General features: G+C 45.6%; 3 protein-coding genes and 2 long non-coding RNA genes across 5 annotated transcripts; 2 read left to right on the forward strand and 3 right to left on the reverse strand.

The window, feature by feature from the left end:
• Positions 1 to 762: 762 nt before the first annotated feature.
• Positions 763 to 5,187, reverse strand: eyg (eyegone). Its single transcript, XM_064683944.1, has 5 exons — positions 4,598 to 5,187; positions 3,314 to 3,583; positions 2,544 to 2,684; positions 1,842 to 2,413; positions 763 to 1,759 (listed from the first exon to the last, which is right to left on the reverse strand). The coding sequence occupies exons 1-5, from the start codon at positions 4,728 to 4,730 to the stop codon at positions 1,007 to 1,009; spliced, it is 1,869 nt and encodes a 622-aa protein (XP_064540014.1). The 5' UTR covers positions 4,731 to 5,187; the 3' UTR covers positions 763 to 1,006.
• A 1,050-nt stretch (positions 5,188 to 6,237) lies between these two features.
• LOC135429575 (uncharacterized) lies at positions 6,238 to 6,682 on the reverse strand. Its single transcript, XR_010436427.1, has 2 exons — positions 6,551 to 6,682; positions 6,238 to 6,500 (listed from the first exon to the last, which is right to left on the reverse strand). It is a non-coding gene; the product is annotated as an uncharacterized LOC135429575 (long non-coding RNA).
• LOC135429576 (uncharacterized) lies at positions 6,238 to 7,994 on the forward strand. The gene is made up of 2 exons (XR_010436428.1): positions 6,238 to 6,513; positions 6,573 to 7,994. It is a non-coding gene; the product is annotated as an uncharacterized LOC135429576 (long non-coding RNA).
• Positions 7,995 to 8,458: 464 nt separating this feature from the next.
• On the forward strand, positions 8,459 to 10,939 carry LOC135429524 (protein odr-4 homolog). Its single transcript, XM_064683840.1, has 5 exons — positions 8,459 to 8,635; positions 8,739 to 8,913; positions 8,974 to 9,064; positions 9,125 to 9,250; positions 9,679 to 10,939. The coding sequence occupies exons 1-5, from the start codon at positions 8,543 to 8,545 to the stop codon at positions 10,673 to 10,675; spliced, it is 1,482 nt and encodes a 493-aa protein (XP_064539910.1). The 5' UTR covers positions 8,459 to 8,542; the 3' UTR covers positions 10,676 to 10,939.
• A 516-nt stretch (positions 10,940 to 11,455) lies between these two features.
• Positions 11,456 to 19,799, reverse strand: LOC135429522 (uncharacterized). The gene is made up of 7 exons (XM_064683839.1): positions 19,384 to 19,799; positions 15,179 to 15,309; positions 13,738 to 14,036; positions 12,933 to 13,667; positions 12,287 to 12,874; positions 12,009 to 12,225; positions 11,456 to 11,952 (listed from the first exon to the last, which is right to left on the reverse strand). Exons 2-7 carry the CDS (start codon positions 15,239 to 15,241, stop codon positions 11,713 to 11,715), a joined length of 2,142 nt encoding a protein of 713 aa, XP_064539909.1. The 5' UTR covers positions 15,242 to 15,309; positions 19,384 to 19,799; the 3' UTR covers positions 11,456 to 11,712.
• Between the last annotated feature and the right edge of the window lie 15 nt (positions 19,800 to 19,814).

Raw genomic sequence — 19,814 nt, forward strand, 5'->3', positions numbered from 1 at the left:
AATTTAAATTCAAAGACGTATCTCATTGAAATCTCTCTCAAACTAAAGAAAACACTTAAATGTAATTTGTTCAACAGTTTATTATTGCGTCTCTGCCTTTTTTGAGAGACAATATATATAGTTACTTTGAGTTCAGTTAACGCTATATCGGAGTGTATCAATATCAGTTCAAAACGCAACCAAATACAAATGTACACGAATGTATATAGGTGCCTACATACAACAGCAGTGCCTGTCCATATAGACACGTCTATATACGTACGTCTATATATATGTATATATATATGTATATGTATATGTATATGTATAGTAGTTATCTGAGCATACGTGGCTAAGCTTAAGCCTAGGCTAGGGCTAAGTTACAGATAAATATTGCATACGCTATAGCCTTAAATGGTGATGAGGTAAGCCGGGCACCTGCGAGGCGACCTACGGCCGGCAATGAATAAAAAACTATATAAGTATTATATATGTATGTATAAATAAAATAGTGTGCCATAGGAGAAAAAGTGAGTGAACAAAGTGGAGCAAGTGGTGCATCTAGTAGTACGTATTAGTTACAATTTGAGTTTAATTTTAGGCATGTCCACACACACACACACACACACACACACACACACACACACACACACACACACACACACACACGCACATGCACACACACACGCGCACAGTTAGCTGCCGCATGTTGCAATTACAGCTTGCCGCACAACTTAATACAGCTCGTAGCTGCAGCCCGATCCGCAGCCAAGTGGGTGAGCAGCATTTTAACTTTGGTTTTCGATTTGTTTTTTTTTTTTTACTTATTTTTTTTTATTTTTTTGTCGCCAGCGTCGCCCAGTCTCAAGTTACGGAGCACAACACGAATGTTACCGCCTCCGCCCTGCTCCGGCGTGGGCTAAAGGGGGAGGGGGACGGAGCACGGGGGCACTGTCGCTGTCAATCACAAGCGCGCACACAACTCAAGTTTTCAATTAGAATCTACCGACATATCGCTGGCTGGCCCCTACCGGTCATGCTTTAGGAGCTGCAGCGTTGTGGGTGCATCGGAGGATGACAGGCGGCCCACCTTTGCCACTGGCGACTCAATTTCAGCATCCGAGTCGTCGTGCACATTGATTTCCTCATCGGAGTCCGACGACGAATTGTCCACGTTCACCGTGCCACCAGCTGCCGCCGTCGCACACTCTCCGACATAGTGCATCCGCGAGCGTTGCTCCTCGGCCACGGTCAGGGAGGCGGCGACCGCATACTGACGCGCCAGGCCCAAGGCAAAGGCTGCCGCTGAGGGCGAGCCCACCAGACTGCGGAAGGCGCTTCTTTCTCCGCCCATCGACAGACTGGACGTTGGGCTGCCACAGACGCCACCCGATGTGGGCGAATTTTGCTGCTGCTGCTGTTGCTGCTGCTGCTGTTGCTGGTGGTAGTGACTGAAGAGCTGCAGGGCTGCGGGATGCGTGGGCAAGTGATGGTGGTGACCGGGCGGGCCCGGCGGCAGCGCATGCAGCGGATGCATCATGACGGAGGGCGGCGTCTGCGCCGCTCCCAGCGGTGAGTCCGCGCACAGCACCGACGAATGGCCGTGCGGGGTGGTCGGCGCTGAGGCATTGCTGTGCGTGCTGGGCGTGGGGGAACTGTTGGCTGGCCCGTCGTTCGACTGCTGCGAGTGTATGGGATTGGCGGGACTGGAGCGCTGCCGCTTGAGCAGATTCATGCGCTGATGGCGACGCCATTTGGCGCGTCGATTCGAGAACCAAACCTGAAGAGCAGGATCCAAAAAGAGAGACGCGTCCAGGGTTAGGCTTTGCCCCACAGCGGCAGCTGAAAAAGTCTGCACTTACCTGCACCCGCGCCTCGCTCAGGCTGGTGCGACTGGAGAGACGCTCACGCGTGCTCACGCACGGATAGTGGCTCTTGTCGAACTCCTTCTCCAGCTCCTCCAGCTGCTCCGGACTGAAAGTGGTGCGATTGCGTCGAAACTTGGGCTCATCATCGTCGTCCAGATAGTCCGAATCGATTTGCCGATTCTCATCCGCCGACTCCAAGGTTTCGTGGCTGCCCGAGCCAGGTGAGATGGCCCGATTCATGGGCGCACCGCCGCCAGCTGGACTGCCCAACAGATTGGTGCTGCTCAAGCTCAGGCTGCCCGGCGTTGCGCTGCTCGCACTGGGCGGCAGATTGGCCAGCGTGGGCGCAGCCACTGGCCAGAGGGCGGAAGGCGGCGGCGGCACAGGCGAACCGCCGGGCACATTGCCCGGATGCCACGTAAAGCTGCCATACGGATGCGGCGGCGGCGGATACAGCCCATAGGCAGCCGTCCGCGCAAACTCGTTGGCCACACGCTCCGCGGCGCGATTGCGCAGGATGCGATTGATGCTGCTCACCGAGGGCGCAGTCGCGTTCGTGCAAACACCTGCAAGGTGAGGGGCAGATGGAATGGTTAGGTTAAAAGCTGCCGCCGCTGCTGATCAATTGGAGATTAGCCGCTTGGAGATGTGCGGCCTGGCTTGATTTGCAACTGCAATTACCCGCAACGGACTTACCTTCGGAGATTAAGCGCTCGCGTATCTCCCAGGCGAATATCGTTGGATTCTCGCGCTTGTACTGCTCAATTTTGGAGACGACCGTTGGCGTGGCCACTTTTGGCTTGGAGCCACCAATTAGACCAGGTGGCCGCAGCGACCCTGTGCAAACGAGACAAAACACAATTGTCAGAGAGAGGGAGAGCAAGAGAGAGAGAGCGAAAATAATAATGAATTATGGGCTACGGGTTATGATGGTCAGGTAATCAAGGATGCAACCCACAATCGTCAGTTGGCTTTCGGTTTTCGGTAGTTGCTGAGCTGCGTCGGCTTATCGGGCTCGTTTAATAGCTTTATCAGGCAACAACATCAACAACAACGTGTATCCCCCACAACACGCAGCTCAGGAGGAAACACCTCGGCCGGACCCTACACCGAACCCGCGTCCCTGGCGATTAGGGCAGCTTTTTTGATTAATGAGCCGCGGCAGCAGCCACCGTCGTTCGAGGCGTTTATGCAATTTTAAGTGCCCAAATTACGCCTGGCCAGAGCAGAGCAGAGCAGGCCAGAGCCAGACCACAGCCAGACAGGGGCAGGATCTGCACTCGCGTGCATCGGCCAAGGATAATAACATTATAAATAATTGTGTTTATCATTGAAATTGGCAAACAAATCGAAAACAAAGTGGTTACGCGCATAACTTAAACAATTGTGCGGCAGTTCGAGTCAAGGGAGCGGGGTAAGGGAGCGGGGTGAGGGATCGGGAGCAGGTTGCTCGTGCGGGTACTTACCTAACAGCTTGGAGACAGCGCCCTGCTGGGTGAGCATGTGCTGGGCTATATCGTAGCCGCGCAGGCCGCCAAAGCGGGAGAACTCCAATAGGCGATGCTGCGACATCAAAGCGCCGAGCGTGCTGCCAGTTGCCGCTGCTGCTGCTGCTGCGGCGGCAGCAGCTGTTGCCGCCGTTGGCCCAGCACCGTTGCCAGCACCGAAACCTGGCGGTATTTGCACAGTTGTTGGTGCGGTTGTTGTCGTTGCCGCTGTTGGTGATGCCGACGCCACTGCAATTGAACGAATTGAATGATAATTGGCCATTGTTAACATTATTCCTTCTAGCTGTTGTTGTTGCTGCTGCCGTTTGTTGTTGTTGTTGTGGTTTGCTGTTGTTGCCGATTGACACAATGGTTAATTATGATAAATTAACGGTTAATTGTGTTGACGTTGACTAAACTGAGCTAAAGCCGCCGAGTGACTGATGACAGCAGCAGCAGCAACAGCAACAGCAGCAACTTCGGCAATGGCGTTGCTCAATTGTCACTGGCTAAAACAAATACTTGTTTCTCTTTTTTTTTACTGGTCTAATGTTTGAATGAAACGCAACTTTAGCGCTCAACAGATTTAACATTTTCGGGCATAATTTAGCGCTTATAGAAAGCAAATTAAAATTAAAATATTTAATCAGCTGCGACAGAACCTGTGCAGCGTGTGTTGGATTTAAGGTACACAAAACACATTATCGTCTTGGTGCCCAAATATTAATTGTTTTTATTTTATTTTATAGCACGTTTATACTTAATGCGTAGAGCCCACAACTTTACGAATTTCTGGTAATTCCCTGCCATTGTCAATTAGCCGTAAACGCAAAAAACAATTTGTTCCGTTTGAGAAGCGTTTGTTATTCATCTGGCCAAAAACCTTTTACAGCATAAATTGTGCAGATCTTTTGTATTAACCAGTTCAAAATATCGTAACACGTGCAAATTGAAAATATATGCATATGGAATTTATAAAGAGAAATTTGAATGGGTTTATGTTGCAATTAAATCTGGAAATTTAGAGCTGATTGAAATTTGATCTAAGCTAAATTTTGAGTTTTTTGAAAATCATTCTATGTCCAAGATTTGAACTAAGCTGAGATATTTTATATATATTAAGCTCAGACAAGAATTGAGGACTTTTTATTAGCTATGCTTCTCAGTCTAATGATTAATGTCCTTTAGCAATGATTGTTTGCTTTTGCTGTCATTTTTTAAATTGCCGTCGGCAATTGCTCGCATTGCTATGGGAAATCTTACCACTGGACGCGTGCGTTGCCAGCGAGGGAAATCGTTGGGGATGTGGCTCCATTTTCCAGTGTGCGGTCGCAATGCCAGAACCTGCAGCAGTTAGCGAGCCAAAATCACGGTTCAAGCTCGGCTCAATCAACATGTCAGCAGCGTTTGGTCGCCTGGCTACGAATCGAGCTTTGATGTGCTTGGATCAGTTCGAGAGTTTTCACTACACAGCACTAAGTAGCACAGTCACAGTCACAGTCACGGGCACTGTCACAGTCACAGTAACGGTCACGGGCACAGCCACTGGCACAGTCGCGGCGCAATTATTGATTGTGGAGCAGACGCGTACATGCAAATCTGTGGGCATGGCAGACAGACTCGGTGGCAAACGGAAACGCAATGCGGCCAATTAAATTCATAACGTGCTCCTCACTGCACCCGCGCACATTGCCCAAACCGAATGATGGCTACAGAAAATCGCTTTGCTTGTTGTTAAATCGACGTTGTTCCGTTTGAACGTTGTTCACGTGAAAGCCGCTCTCAGCACACTGAGTGGCAGCCGCAAGTGGCTTGAATTTCACCTGGAACTGGCTGCCGTTGCTGCCGCTGCTGCCGCTAGCGACTGCTCCACTCAGTTCGCGTTTCACTCAACGTTTGAGTGCTTTTCGCCGCGCCAACCGGTTTTTCAACTTCGGCGCACATTCATAATGGCGGCCGTTGTCAGATGAGCCGCACTCGTGCGAGCGGGACGGCAGCATGTCGTGCACACTGGCGCACACAGTCCATGCAATTACATGCCTCTCCCCCTCACTCTCTCCAACAACGGGACGTTACATCGAGCGCGCCAAGTAGGCAGTGGCCAACGCGCTCATGACTGCGTCCAAGCGTATAAACAACCAGCCTCAGGAACAGGAAGAGACCTCTGCCTCTGCCAAAGTGCAAGGGGAAGTGCAATTTATTTATGATAAGGCATTGCTTATGTTCAAACTGCACTAAAATAGTGCATATTAGAACTGGCGAATATTAGAATTCAAGGGAAATACATACTTGAAGGCCTAAACGAGACTTTACTTTTATGTTAGACAGAAATGTATGTAAAAATATAAGATGATAAAAATATTAGAATGTCAACTGATAAAATCGGTTGAGCTTGGACTGAATGACTTAATTAACTATCCTTCAGATTGACATCCAAATATAGCTAGGATTTTTCAGAAATTTCACCACAGATTCCTACTAAATTTACTGAAATTCTTTAAATTATATTAGATTATCAAAATAGAAAATATATAATCAACAAAAGCTATATAACTATATTTCTGTTTAATTATCGCCCTTACGAACGGGATTCAAGGAAGGAAATCGGACAACTTGTTCATACTCAATTTGGAAAATATTATTTCATTTTTAAAAACAAGTAAATATACAATAAACTGCATCTAACGCGAATCTAGAAAAAGCAAAAGTTTTTGCCTTCATATATTTAGCACATACTTTTCTGTTTATCGTCCTTAAGAATATCTTTCACAAATAGCATTCAAAAAAACGTTGGATATTTCAAATATCTGACCCGGGTTCGTAGTAAATTTAAAAAATAATATAAAAATTCTTCAATTCATATTGATTACGTGTATAAAATACGCCTACATAGAGTCAGCACCTACTTTTCAGTTTGATTTTTTTATTTGTTTATTATGTAGATTGGTCCGTTGAAAAATATGTGGTTCCTGCTAGCTGTGCAATGCTACATCTGAAGAAATTTGCTTGATCACAAGCAAATTTGATGTGTTGCTATTACACAGAACTTCCGGCAAACGAAACCCGCATTCCAAATCAAGCAGTCACAACGACTCGAGAGGGGAAACCCACATCCCCCTAATATAGGACTACTAACCACAAGCAGGTCGGGATCAACCCTATAAATCTGAAAAATAAATGTAAGTATATTATTTAAGAAAAGTATCTAAAACTTACCCTTCCTGTATTTGTGTTAAAGTTCAATGCAAGAGGAATATACTTTAAATTTTGCTTGGTATATGTGATGTCTCGTGATTGATAAATCATAAGCTGCTTTGATGTATTGCCTTGCCACACACACACACACACATACACCTGGACACAGATTGCAAGGTGCTCAGATTTGTCTCTTCTGTGGCGTTTGTAGCTTTTGGTGTGCGTGTTGGATGATTGATGCGCTGCTTGGGCAAGGCGACTCAAAGCTGAGTCGAGAGTGCAACTAAGCTACACATGGCGTGATGGGCGAGCCACACAGAATGCCTGCCGGTGGGGGCAATGGCAACCGTGGTGCCTGCACAGAAGCCAAATTGCATCGATGCCTGTGAATTGAGTAGCTGCCGGCGCAATTCGAATGGTTCGAGCTGAAAAGCAATTACCAGTTGCCTGCCTGGCCTGGACAGAAGAACATAAATCTGCACAGTCAAGAGATCGGGTAGGAAGTGTGGATAAGCAAAAAAAAAAAAGAATGCTCCAAATGGCCAACAAGTTCTCTCACTAACGGTTTACAAATAATTAAGCCGCACATTTTTGTAGTAAATGTGCATAAAATGTCACATACATATGCATATCTACATACATACATACATACATCAAATTGTGAAAGGCAAATCATGAATGAACCAGCGACGACGACGACGACGACGATGAAAGCTGACGATGACGCTCGAGTGCTTTTATGCCAGAGATCCAGAGCAAACGCAAACAATTGAACAGGAATAATTTACTATGTAAATAAGACGTGAGCTGTGGAGCCGGTGCCCCTGCCGGAGTTGGAGTCGGAGACGGAGCTGGGGCTGAGGCTGAATCCGAGGCTCGAGAGTAGCGTGCGCCCTCGCGCCATCAAGTGGCACTTCAACAATCAAGCATTCACACAAGCAGATGGTTCGCAGCCGCAGCCAGCGACCACCTAAACGAAATTTCATTTAGTTTTGGCCTGTCATCACGGCACAATCGCAATCCCGCAGACGTCGTTGCCACTGCCTGACTCGTCTGAATGTAGATATCTATATAGATAGCTATACATTATGGAGATGTATGTGTGCATATGCACAACGAACACTCGCTTTATTGAGTGTTTGTTTACCTAATTCGATTACCGATCGCGTCCGTTCGCCATAATCCCCACAAAACACTTGACCATTTGGGTGGCACATATATGAAGAACACACTCGCACACAGGGAGAGAAATATGCATATCTTTGTGCTCCTCGAGCAAGCAATCATTGCGGAGTAATAAGGTTGCTGACTTAATTCGAGCGCTTGAATGTGTAGAAGGGTGTGCTCGGATCGGGGATACTTCTCTTCGCTTGTATCTTAATGCAATTAAATGAATAAATTGAAGCAGCTGTGCAGATTGTTAGTTTGAAGCGCTTAAAAATACACTTTTGAACTTTAAAACCAATTACATATCATTTAAGAAGCTGTTCGCTTTGATTAAAAATTCTTCAAGCTTAACTTTGACTTTCCTTCATTTTAAGCAGCTCTGAAACCTTGCAGAAGATTATAAGGGCAGTTAATAATGGAAAATAATACATAGAAAATATATATTGATCGATTAGACTGTTGCTGGAAGACGAAAAATAACACCCTACGAGGTCCCTTTCTGACTACTCTCTACTTTTTACACTCTTTCAATACTTTTAAAATGTGTACTCATAATTTCTCTCTTCCCTTTTTTTATAATAAGCACCTGTTACAAGCACCTGTTTGAATAAGGCTTTGAGTATATTCATTTTGAAATAAGTTTTTGCGCCCTAACACATTTGAGTTTTCATTTCTCTCTCATCTCTAAAACTCAACGAAACAATCGTTCACAAAACATCGATAAGGCCGCCTAGCATCAAACTTGTCGAAACAACCTAAAATTATCGATAGTTATATATCATCAACAGTAAAGTCAGCCCAGAACTGCTGCAATTTTGTATTGTTAGAAAAACTAAAAATAATATAATGCGCACCGTGCTTTTGAGCAAATCCGATGAGCTCTATCTGGAAAAGTGCGCCCAAGAGCACAGTTTCTCGTACGGCATTATCGTTGGTCACGTAAGTACAAGTATGCTCCTGCTCCGGCCAACGCCACGTAGGTTTATTTTGTTGACTGAATACTCTTCTTTTTTTTTTTATTCAACCACACCTTGAATTCCAGCAAGCAGATTTAACCAAAAGTATTGTGGTTCATCTGGCACGCAACAGCGAGGAGGATGCGGACTTGGAAGACTTGAGCGATGTCCGGTTAAGCATACGTGACATCAACTCGCAGGCGTTGGCCTCCCAATGGCTGAGCGCCAGCAAAATGTGTCCCGGCTCCTTTGATGTCATAGGTGGGCACTGAGATAGGCAGGCAATCAGACTCCAATTCACATGGGCTTACTCTATTTTAGGTATATTCATTGCCTCTGTTCGCCCTGACATGGCCAACGAGCAGAGCGAGGGATTTAGGAACGCCAAGAAACTCTTCTCCGATGTCTACGAGTGAGTGCCCGAGATAAGAAGGGAAGTCAAAACAATTATAATGTCTCATTTTTGTTGCAGCGTGTTGGTCAAGAGCAATAGCTCCTTCGGAGTATACACCACAGACATGGCACAGACAGACTATGTATTCCTCTCCTACTCCCTGGCCGACAAAACTTTGCTCTGCAAAAACTATACGCATGGAAAGTAAGTGAGATCCTTTGTAGAACTAACTAACAATTGTTGAGTATTTGGGTCGGGATATAGCCGAATTTACACTGTTGACTTATGTATCTTTTCTTTATCAATTATCTTGTTGGCCACATGCTTAAAATAGACATTGCAAAAAAACGTATTTTACGGCAAACATTAAATGCATCATATGGTAAATAACATGTTGAAAATCAAGTACTTACACCTTTGAATGTTTTACGACCTTAACGGCGTATATTTTCTTATATAATAGTTAATTTTCGTAGCTGTTCTTACGACTTATTTATGGATTGCATTTTACGATTTATCTCTAGATACATATGTATGTTGTATTTATCAAAAAAATTATATTTGTAGAGCTCTGCCAATCGTCTCCATGAACTACTTAAGTAATATATATTTGTTTTCTTAAACCCCGACAGCGGCGGCACATTCTCATCCATGGAATATCGCTTCGTGGAGAAGCCGTTCGAGTGGATACAATTGGAGTGCAATTACGACTTGGATGATGTCATACCCATAGTCGATACAACCAAACGCATCAACATAGAAGAACAGTTTCAAAATATTATATTCACGATCCGTAAATACCTCATTGCCAGCGAGGTATTCCTCCAGAACGAAATGGTCGAGGACACAATGGATTTGCAGAGCTACATTAAAAAGAAAAAGCTTAAGGACGAGAAGCTTAAGGAGACAACGACCAATGCCACCGCAGCTGCTGCCAGCTCGCCGACAGCTGCGGCTGCCCCTACATTGCATCTACTATCCCCCATTGACAATTCCAATGGCTGCGTGATACGGGCCAGCATCGTGATGCCCGTCAAGTGCCAGCTAAACAATCCAAACGACATTACGGTGCGCGAATTTAGCGGCACTTTACGCATGAGCGGGATGATCTTCTCACGAATTTACTGCAACCCACGGAACAGCTTGGCAGATGTGAAGCGTTTCTTGCGCGACGACGTGCTGCGCTCGTTGATAACGCGGATCCAGGTCTACTGCGATGGTCTAACCGATCCGCACGTCACCAACGAGGCGGTCTACATAAGCGAACCTCCCCGACGTGTGTTCTTCAGCATACCCGCGGAATGTGGCAACTGTCCGCCTTGCAGCTCGGTTCAGTTCTCCGAATATTTGTTCCGTGGCGAAGCACCCACCGTGGCTGTAGCCCAAGCCAAGCAGGTACTTGACATCGAGCTCGATCCGGAGGCGATTAACTTGGACGCCGAGGCTCTACCAGATGACGGCAACTTCAACAATTTACACGGAGATACAGACGCATATGCAGACAACAGCCGCACAATGAGCAGCTCGATGCCAAAGCGAGAACTGTCCCGCAGTATGTACATGGTCGGCATTGCGGTGGCTCTGCTGGTGCTGCTCGCCTCGGTGGCACTCCACTATACAATGGCCTGATAGTAGACAGCTTGAAGCTGCTTGGCTATTGGTTGCCTATTCGACTAACCATTACACACAATATACGCAACCCAATCCGAATACATTGATTGCATACATGTGCATACACATAAATCTTGTGATGGTTTTTTTTTAAATTACGAACCAAGGTGTACTCTTATTTGTAGTAGAAAAAATGTAAAAAGGTCCCGTTATATAGTTGTATTATTAAAGCCTCAGCGGGCAGCATTTAACATTAATGTAATAAACTAAAATAACGCAAAATTTCTTTTGTGCGGACCTCATTTTTGGGATCTGTTTTCATATTGATAACCTTGTAACAAGTATTATAAAATGTGTAACGCTTAGGAGGGGATTATCGCATAAGGTATAGTATATATTCCTGATCAGCATCAATAGCCGAGTCAATATAGCTTAGTCTGTCTGTCTGTCTCAAATCGAAATACTATATTATAGGGCTGCTTTACAATATATACATATATAACCATGCTTCTACAAGGGAATTCAATCTTCGGCACGCCGAATATTTGAAGCAAAAGTCAAGAATGTGTAAAACTAGAAGTGTGGACAAACAATAGTGCCAACTGTTATTATAATTAATTCATACGAATCCGATATTAAACAGACCTTATTCTAGAAAGTATTTTCCTGTAAACAAGCATTCGCTGTGCATGTGAAATATTCGCTAGCAGAATTTCTCCTGGTTTATTATAAATTTAAAGATAAGGTTCCCAGGAAATCGCAACTGCAAATTCCCCGGGGCATGCAGCTCAGCTATGCTTTCAGGTAATAAATAATTTATATTTAGCCAGAAAAGAAAGAATTCCGCGTAAGAACTCGTATGTACATGATGAGTACTTAGGCAAGTATGTGTTGTATTTACAGGATGAGTTGCCCAGATGCGGGCCTCCAGGCGATTAAAAGTAAATAAGTATCTCACAGCCTCTGAAACATAACGACTTACCAGCTACGAACTATATCTATGATACCTTTTGCATTTGGCCCAGATCGCTGGCAACTGGATAACTGGCTAACTGCTAGTGCAATTTGCAGTTGCCATTGCAATTGACCACCGACCAGACCCAATCCACGTAGTTGGGCACCTTGGCATAGATGCCAAACTTATTGCGCTTGGCGCAGCCATCGCCGAACGAGGTAATGCCAAAAATGGTCCACGGATGATTGGCTTTGGTGGTGTCCCGACAGAGCAGCGGCCCGCCCGAGTCGCCGGCGCAGGTATCGATGCGGCCACGGCGATGGCCAGCGCAGAACATGTTCTGCAAATAAGCCCAGTTTGTATAAGTTGAAAGTATTTACTAACAGAAGCAAGCACCTTTGTTATTGTATAATCGTGGTAGACACTGCGACAGTTCTCCATGGGTATGATGGGCACGTCTGCCTGGTGCAGGACGCTGGTGCCGACCACGTCCCGGTTGCGCCGCTTGCCCCAGCCGATGACCGTGCAGTCCATGTTCTTGGGCAGCGGCTGGTAGGGGCGCGGCAGGCAGGAGTAGCCAATCCAGCTGGTGGCATTGACCGGCTTGGGCAGCCTTCAATAGAATGCAAAACATTTATATACGTAAAGTATGCCAAAGATCAAGTTGTGCTCACCGCAGCAGCGCGACGTCGCTGTCCACGGTGCGCTTATCGAAGTTGGGATGCTTGTAGCTCTTGAGCACGCGCAGCTGCACCTCGGTGCCGTCCTCATAGTCCAGATTGTGCTCCCCGAAGCGCACGTACAGAACCTTGCGCACACAGTGAGCGGCGGTCAGGACCCAGAGCGGAGCGATTAATGTGCCACCGCAAAAGGCCTCCTTGAACCGATTGAAGATGGCCACCTGCCAGGGCCACTCGCCCTTGCGGGCCGCCTTGCCGCCAATAATCTTCAGCATGTTGTACATGCTCCGGTGTCCACTGCGCGGCAGCCCACAGTGCAGCTTCAGCGGCGAGTACTCGGGTCCCCGATAGCCCTTGCCGCTCATGATGACATTGACATCGTTTCTGCTCAAGGCTCCAGCCGCAGCTTCCGGCTCCGTGTGCATGCGTCGCATGGCCGTCACCGGACCAGGTCTGGACTCATAGGCGGGCACCTTCTGCACCTGGGTCTGTAGCCACTGCTGGCAGAAGCTGCCCTCGGTGTAACAGTAGGCGATCTCGCGCAGCACCTCGCGTCCGCACTGCTCGCTGATGCGGCACTTTCTGAGGAGAGAAGAGCTTGAAGAGCGTGAGAAGTTTAAAGCGAATGGCAGCCACTTACTTGTAGCGCCGTGTGGTGCACTTCGGCGAGCACTTGGTCCAGCGGCTCCACTTGGAGTAGAGGCGTCGATGGCGAGGCAGCAGCCCGTCTGGTGTATTCCGCTCCTTGGCGGGCGGCAAGAAAGTCATGTTGCGCACATCCGTATACTCTTCCGAGTCGGTGTACTGGCTATCAGGCTCGATATCGAAGTCCTCGTACTGAAAGACATCTCCGTCCAGGCCGGAATTATCGACGCTGCCCAAGGAACGCTGCTTAAAGGATTTGCGCTCGAAGTAATCCTCAAAATCGTCATCAAGGTAATCGAATTTGGGCTTTTCCCTAATTCTGTGCCCGGAGCTGTGCCCGAAGCTGTGCCTTGAGCCGTGCTCCGCGCTGTGCCTTGAGCCTTGCCTGGAGCTGTGCCTTGGTTTCTGCCTGCGTCGGTATCGTTTCAGCACAAAAAAGTCGCCTTGATCGCCATGGAAGGGGGCCTCATCTTCTTCTGCTTCCTCTTCATCATCATCGTGCTCTACACTAGATTCAATTGGGGGCCATTGTGGCGGCCTTCTGTGCACTACCTCAACAGAGTCCACGTCCGGATGAGGATGTGGTTCGGTTGGATGCGGCTGAAAGGGTGGCCCACTCGCTGCAGCTGCCGCCGCGTTTATAACGATCGCTGGCAAATGGGGATTATGGTGTGGCAAGTTGGCTGGCGGCAAACTGCTCGTGGTATGCCACTTGACTGCCGGATGACAACTGCATGACAGCATAAATATGAGTAATATTTTTAAATTTTCCCTTTAATCAGCCACAATTTGGCACTCACTGCGAGCACTTGCGCTGCTCCACGTGTTTGGTGTGTCCACATTTTCGCTTGGCCTTGCAGACGCGCTCCCGTCGCCGAATGCAGTCCTCATCACAGGTCGTCCACTGTGTCCAGCGGCTGAAGGGATGCTGATGATTAATCGAGCGCCGCCGGCCGGTCCATCTCTGGTGAGCGTGTGGCATGCGCAGCCGATGCACACGTTGCCCATGGTGCCAATGGGAGCCATAGTAGCTTGGATGGCCCAGGGCGTCGCCAAGCTCGGCGCGTAGGTGACGCTTGGCTTCCTGCACGTGTCCACTCTGACAAGAAGAAAAAGGCGTTCAAAAGACAAATTAGCGAAAGCCTGGTAAACACAGGCCAATAAATATGTCTGTCCACTTGGCAATTGGCAGCCCAAATCAAACATTAGAAACGGTCGCCAACATTTCCAAGTCTGCCCAGGCGCAGAGACGCGCCAACGCAGGCCAATCGCAGCGGATAAGTCAGACCGTAGCCATATATACTTGTGTATATGCATATATGCTTGTGGTGCAGGGGCTGCGTTTCATTTGAGGTGTCATTGCTCTCGTCTGCCTCCGCCCAGACTGATGCAGTTATGCTTCCAGTCGATGTCGAAGACTTGGCTGCTTCATCGCTAAAAATAACATAAATTTCGCTTTGCCGACGCCGGCATATCCCTTCTTCCTGTCTCGTTCCTATCCAAAATAGGTTTCAGCGTCTTCCCACCACAACCAGCGACGCCTCCACCAAGACCAAGGCGATTGGCTCAGCAGCTCCTTCTGCCGTAAATCGCCAATGGAACCAGCTGTTGCGTGTTTATTGTTAGCCGTTATATATTATGGCACGGAACTTGGACAATTCAGAGAACTCTAGCAACAATCATGCTCCAAGTAGTTCCATAGAAAAGGAATGGAAAATCTGAACTGTTCATATCCAATTGGAAATATCGAGACGAAACAAGGTTGGAACCAAAATACAAGAATATACAAAAAAGCGCTTCTCGAAAATCGAGGCATTGAGTTGAACCGCGACCCACAGCGCTGACCTTTTCCAGGTGTGTTTTAGTCATGGTTAAAGCATGTTCTCCCAGGTTCCGCCAGCGTCATAAGTCACGGCGGAGTTGCCCAATCTGGCCAATTTTGGGAATTCGAGAGTGCAATCATGCGGAAATACGAGCTGCACGAAAATGAAACAAAGGCATTTTTACCGTTTCGTTGCCGGGGTCATATCATCCGCTACGGAAAAGGTCACAATGCCTGCTGACTTAATTTGGATATAGATAATTGTTGTTGTCAGCTTAAACAAATTTGTTAATTATGCACAGTCACAGCCAATCGTCAAATTGTCGAGCCAATTGTTGCCGATTGACATCATGAGCTTGTGTCAAGTGGGCGAGGCAAAGCATTTATAATTCGCACGCTCGAGCAATTGTTGAACTCACCTGACTCGGGGCCAGCAGCTGTAAAAGTGCCAGCCATTTGAAAAAGCTGCAAATCAGACGCATTCTATATCAGGGATATTTCCGTAGACGATGAGAGTTCGAGATTCCAGGATTCCAAGTCGAAAAGAACTCTGTGGATATTTAAGAAAAGAACCATTAATCGATGATATAAAAGAAATATTCAAAATTTCTGATCCGATTGCGATGATCTTAGCTCGAATCGCAGGCTTTAATTAAATTTTTTTTTATTAATTTGATTAGCTTTGAAGATTGTGAGATACCTTTGACAACAAAGATGAACATCATAATAATATGAAAAAATAATGATAATATATAAAATTAACTTTATGGATGGCCTAAGCCGGATTACACAATATTCGCAATGAGATATTTTGAAAAATGTATTTGCGGATCTGGCGCAGTCACATATGAAATTCGCCAATTAATTTAGAGGCAATTAACTTGTTTAATTTAGCACAACTAATCGACTCGTTTGCGTCAAAGTACATCAGAAGTACATTCATTGCGGGCCATATCTTTGCTCTACGCACAATTCAACAAAAAATCCGAAACTGTTTTTTTGATTTTATGCCTATTATTTTAGTATTTTTCTTGCTCTGACTGACGCAGTTGCGACCAGGGCTATCTTTGGCAACTACAAAGCAAATATTTGAACTTGTAAGAGACCTTAAAGCACGGCGATCAAAAGCGTGGGCAGAACGCACAAATACACAAAAAAACAACAAAAAAAAAAACAGAATAAAAGTGAAATTAATTAGCTACATGCCCATGTACAATGTAATTACAAACAGAAGACGAGCAAAATTAAAAACATAAATACAAATTATTTTTTTGAAATTCAGTTCATCTGTGCGGCGGGCGGCGGCTGCCTTTGACGAGTCATGCGGCGTCCAGGGACCGGGACCGAGACCGGACCTGGGCACAAAGTTCGCCATTAAAATCAACTTTGAGTTACACTGTGGAATTTAAAGTGGCAACAGAAGCACTCGGTAAATGCCAAAAAACAATGTATATTTGTTTTTTTTTTATTTTTTTTTTTATAAAAGCAAGTACAATCGATCTTACGTCAATACCGAATGCTGAATGCCGGACCAAATTCAGTTGCCCATACTCAATCACACGCATGCACATGCAATCGTCTACTCGATCTTACAGACTCTCGCACAAATATGGTCACGGGTCGCTTTGGCCCTTTATGGACGCACGTGTATCTAAATGGCACTAGGGACAGACAAGCTGGCTGGCTGGCTGGCTGGCTAAAACAATCGTGGGTTGGCCGACTGGCTGGCTGGCTGGCTGCTTCACAGTTCTGGTTTTTCCCATTCCCTGCCGATCGTACTATAATGACCATAAAATCCATGAACGACCCATTCATATGTCAATACTTGGGCGCTAATGCAATCCATAGATAGATGGCGGCTAAATCGGCATAGTATATTTCAGTTTCAGTTGAACAATAGAAAAATGTGAGCGTGTTGTATACGAAATTCCATAAATTGGGCGTTAAGCTACTTTATCATTTATCACATTCTCCAAATGTATCTCATAGATATATTTCCTGTTTTCTGCGCTTTGTGAACTTGATGTATCAAATTTGAACTTCACAAATAATGCAATTCTAAAGATACATGCGTGATTGTTTCAAGGATTTTGAGTTTATTTAATTTAAAATCCATTCGAATGCAAGACCCTCTATCATTCCGTAATATCTATATATGCTCTATATTCATGGAAATTGCATAGAAATGAGATATTTATTTACACTCTCTCTCTATCCCACTCTTTCTCTCTCTATCTATCTATATATCTATCTAGATATCTACCTAAATATCAATCTATCAATCCATCTATCTATCGATCTATCTATCTCTTATTCATTTCTCACTATCTCTCTCGCTCTTACCCTCTCTCTCAGCCATTCTCTCTCTCTCTCTCTCTCTCTCTCTCTCTCTATTCCTCTATCTATCTCTCTCTGTCCATCTCATTCTTCAAATTGACCTCTCACTTATTCATTTTATTATTAGACTTTGAAAAAAACGCCTTTCTATGCGATTTTCATTTATGCAAATAATGCCCAAAAGTCTCGATGCCTTACACTTTTATTTCCTAATTAAATTTTCAAATATGTGCATAAATTTTCTACTTGCCATGGGGTGAAAATGTTTGCAAAATGAATGGGCAATAAATATCAGAACATACTTTACGGGTTACCCTCTGCCGGAGCCCAGAACGTGCTTATCTGTCAGTCCGCCGATCTCATATGCAACGCCAACCTAATAATTTAAGGTTGAGTAACTGCCGTGCTCTGGATTGTGCTGTGAGGAATATTTAGCATTATCAGAAAACAAACCACTAGAAACTATTCTTAAACACCTGACGACATGCTCGCTTATGTATGTATGTGTCTATATGCATATGTGTGTGTGTGTGTACACATACATATATGTGTGCACATAAAAAACGGCGCTTCTTTATTTAGAACGCAGCGCGACCGCAAATCACCCACAGCAGCAGCCGCAGCAGCAGCAGCAGCCACGGCAACAGCAGCAGCAGCAGCGGCCGTCGTCGTGGCGTCGTGTAAACAAACCGTTCGTCATATCCAAAGGCAGCCCCCACCTGCTAATACCCCACCCAGACTAAGTGGGATTAAAATGTTAGGTTTTTGCGCGATTAAACATGATAAACATATGCCAAAATTCCTTGACATGTCATCATCAGGCTTTGAAGACAACATTCCAGACAGGTTGAGAACAGTTGAATTGGCTTTTGCTTAAGTCTCTCTAAGGTGTAGGGTAGCTAGGGCTATGTTATATGTTGGGGTAATACTCGTAAAAGTCGTTTGACTATTTGCTTAAACATCTTCAATAGTTAAGTTTAGATTATGATTATTGTTATGCTAAAGTGTATACATATATAAAGATAGGTAATCTTGGCATTAAAGCGATTAAAGCGCATCTGTTAGTCGAATACGCCCGACTAGAGCACTATTACTTGAATGGGCACTCATGAATGAAAAATTTACGCAAAAACAAAAACGAAACGAAAATGAAAAACAACAACAACAAAAAACAGTAGCAACGCGTTAGTTAAACGCTCGATAGTCATCCGCCGATTGGCCGCAGCACCTGCCACCGCCAGAGGCAGCCGCAGCAGCAGCCGCAAAGTCTGGCACGGCCGGCCAGTCGACGTTTGGCGGGGGCGCACAGCGGGGCGCCAGTTCAACGAAATGCAATTTTAATGACGCTTACGAAAAATCGAAAAAATCAAAAAGAAAAAAAACTGAATCGCCGCTACTGAGTGGCATGTGGGGGGCTTTTTTGTTGTTTATGTCTCGAGTGGGCAGCGGCAGTGCTCGTGGGCAGTTCACGTCTTACTAAACGTGTAAACACACACACACACGAGCACACACACACACACATGTGCACATGCTACTTATGTGCAGATGGGGCAGCCGCCGCAACGGAAGTCGAAAAGTTGTCAAGTTGCGCGTCTGGGCTTCGGTTTTATTTATTTATTAGGCTTGTGTTTGTGGAAATAAAATCAATTTCGGCTTCGATTTACTGTTCTTGAAAAATGCACTAGACACTGGCGACAATTTATATGCACTCACACAGACACATATGTGTGTGTGTGTTTGTGTGTGTGTGTATATGTGACGGATGTTGTTGGCCATAAATCATGATTCGGCGGAGATGCGCACGCCACCCCCCTAAAAGCCACCCAGGCGCCATATTTATAACACATGCGCTTAATGCATTTCATATAAATGCATGCATGTATGTGTGCATGCATGTGTGTGAGTGTGTGTGTGTGTGTATTTGCATATTGTTTTCATGAATGAAACTGTTGTTGCATTCATAACTGTCGCATTGGCGCGCCACTCAGCTGCACTGCGAACACATGCACACATGCACATACATACATACATACATGCTTATATACATATACATATGTACATTTATGTATATATGTATATGTATATCCGTCAACTCAATGAAATGGAATGACGACATCTACTTAAGGCCGCATCATTATAATCATTTTTGTTGCTGCTTTTATTTTATCGCCATTCAATTGAACAATTTCGAGTGCGCGAATGTTTAATGATTTATTATTGTTGTTGTTATTTGCATGTTAGCCAAATGAAAGGCACCTATCAATTAGAGGCTAAGGCTGCCGGTTACCTGGCAAATGCCTGCATACAGGGTGCGCCAGAAGCTTGCAAAGTTTTCTTCCTTCCTTTTTTTATTTTGTTTTTTTGTTAACGACTTATTTTTTGCTAGTTTTGGCTCACGTTTTTGAATATGTTTTTCTTTTCGAAAATTAGTATATTTATTTTTACATTGGGTACGGTTTTCATATATGTATGTATATGGAGACGGAGACCGAGAAACTCGCAGCTTCAGGCTCGCGCTGCCGACGACAAGCACCCAAAAATAAACAACCGCACAACCGATCGCGGCGCTGTCTTCTCGAGAACTGAACGCCAACGTCGAGCGCTCGATGCTGCCAGCGACTATTTTCCTCACAAACACACACAAACTAACACACACAGACACACACGAATACACATGCATTTAGCGCTCGCACAGTGGGCCGCAGTCGCAGACATTTG

The sequence above is a fragment of the Drosophila montana genome, unplaced genomic scaffold (assembly GCF_035044405.1).
Source record: "Drosophila montana isolate Dmon_TW-CO22-7 unplaced genomic scaffold, ASM3504440v1 contig_2668_1, whole genome shotgun sequence".
NCBI lineage: Eukaryota > Metazoa > Arthropoda > Insecta > Diptera > Drosophilidae > Drosophila > Drosophila montana.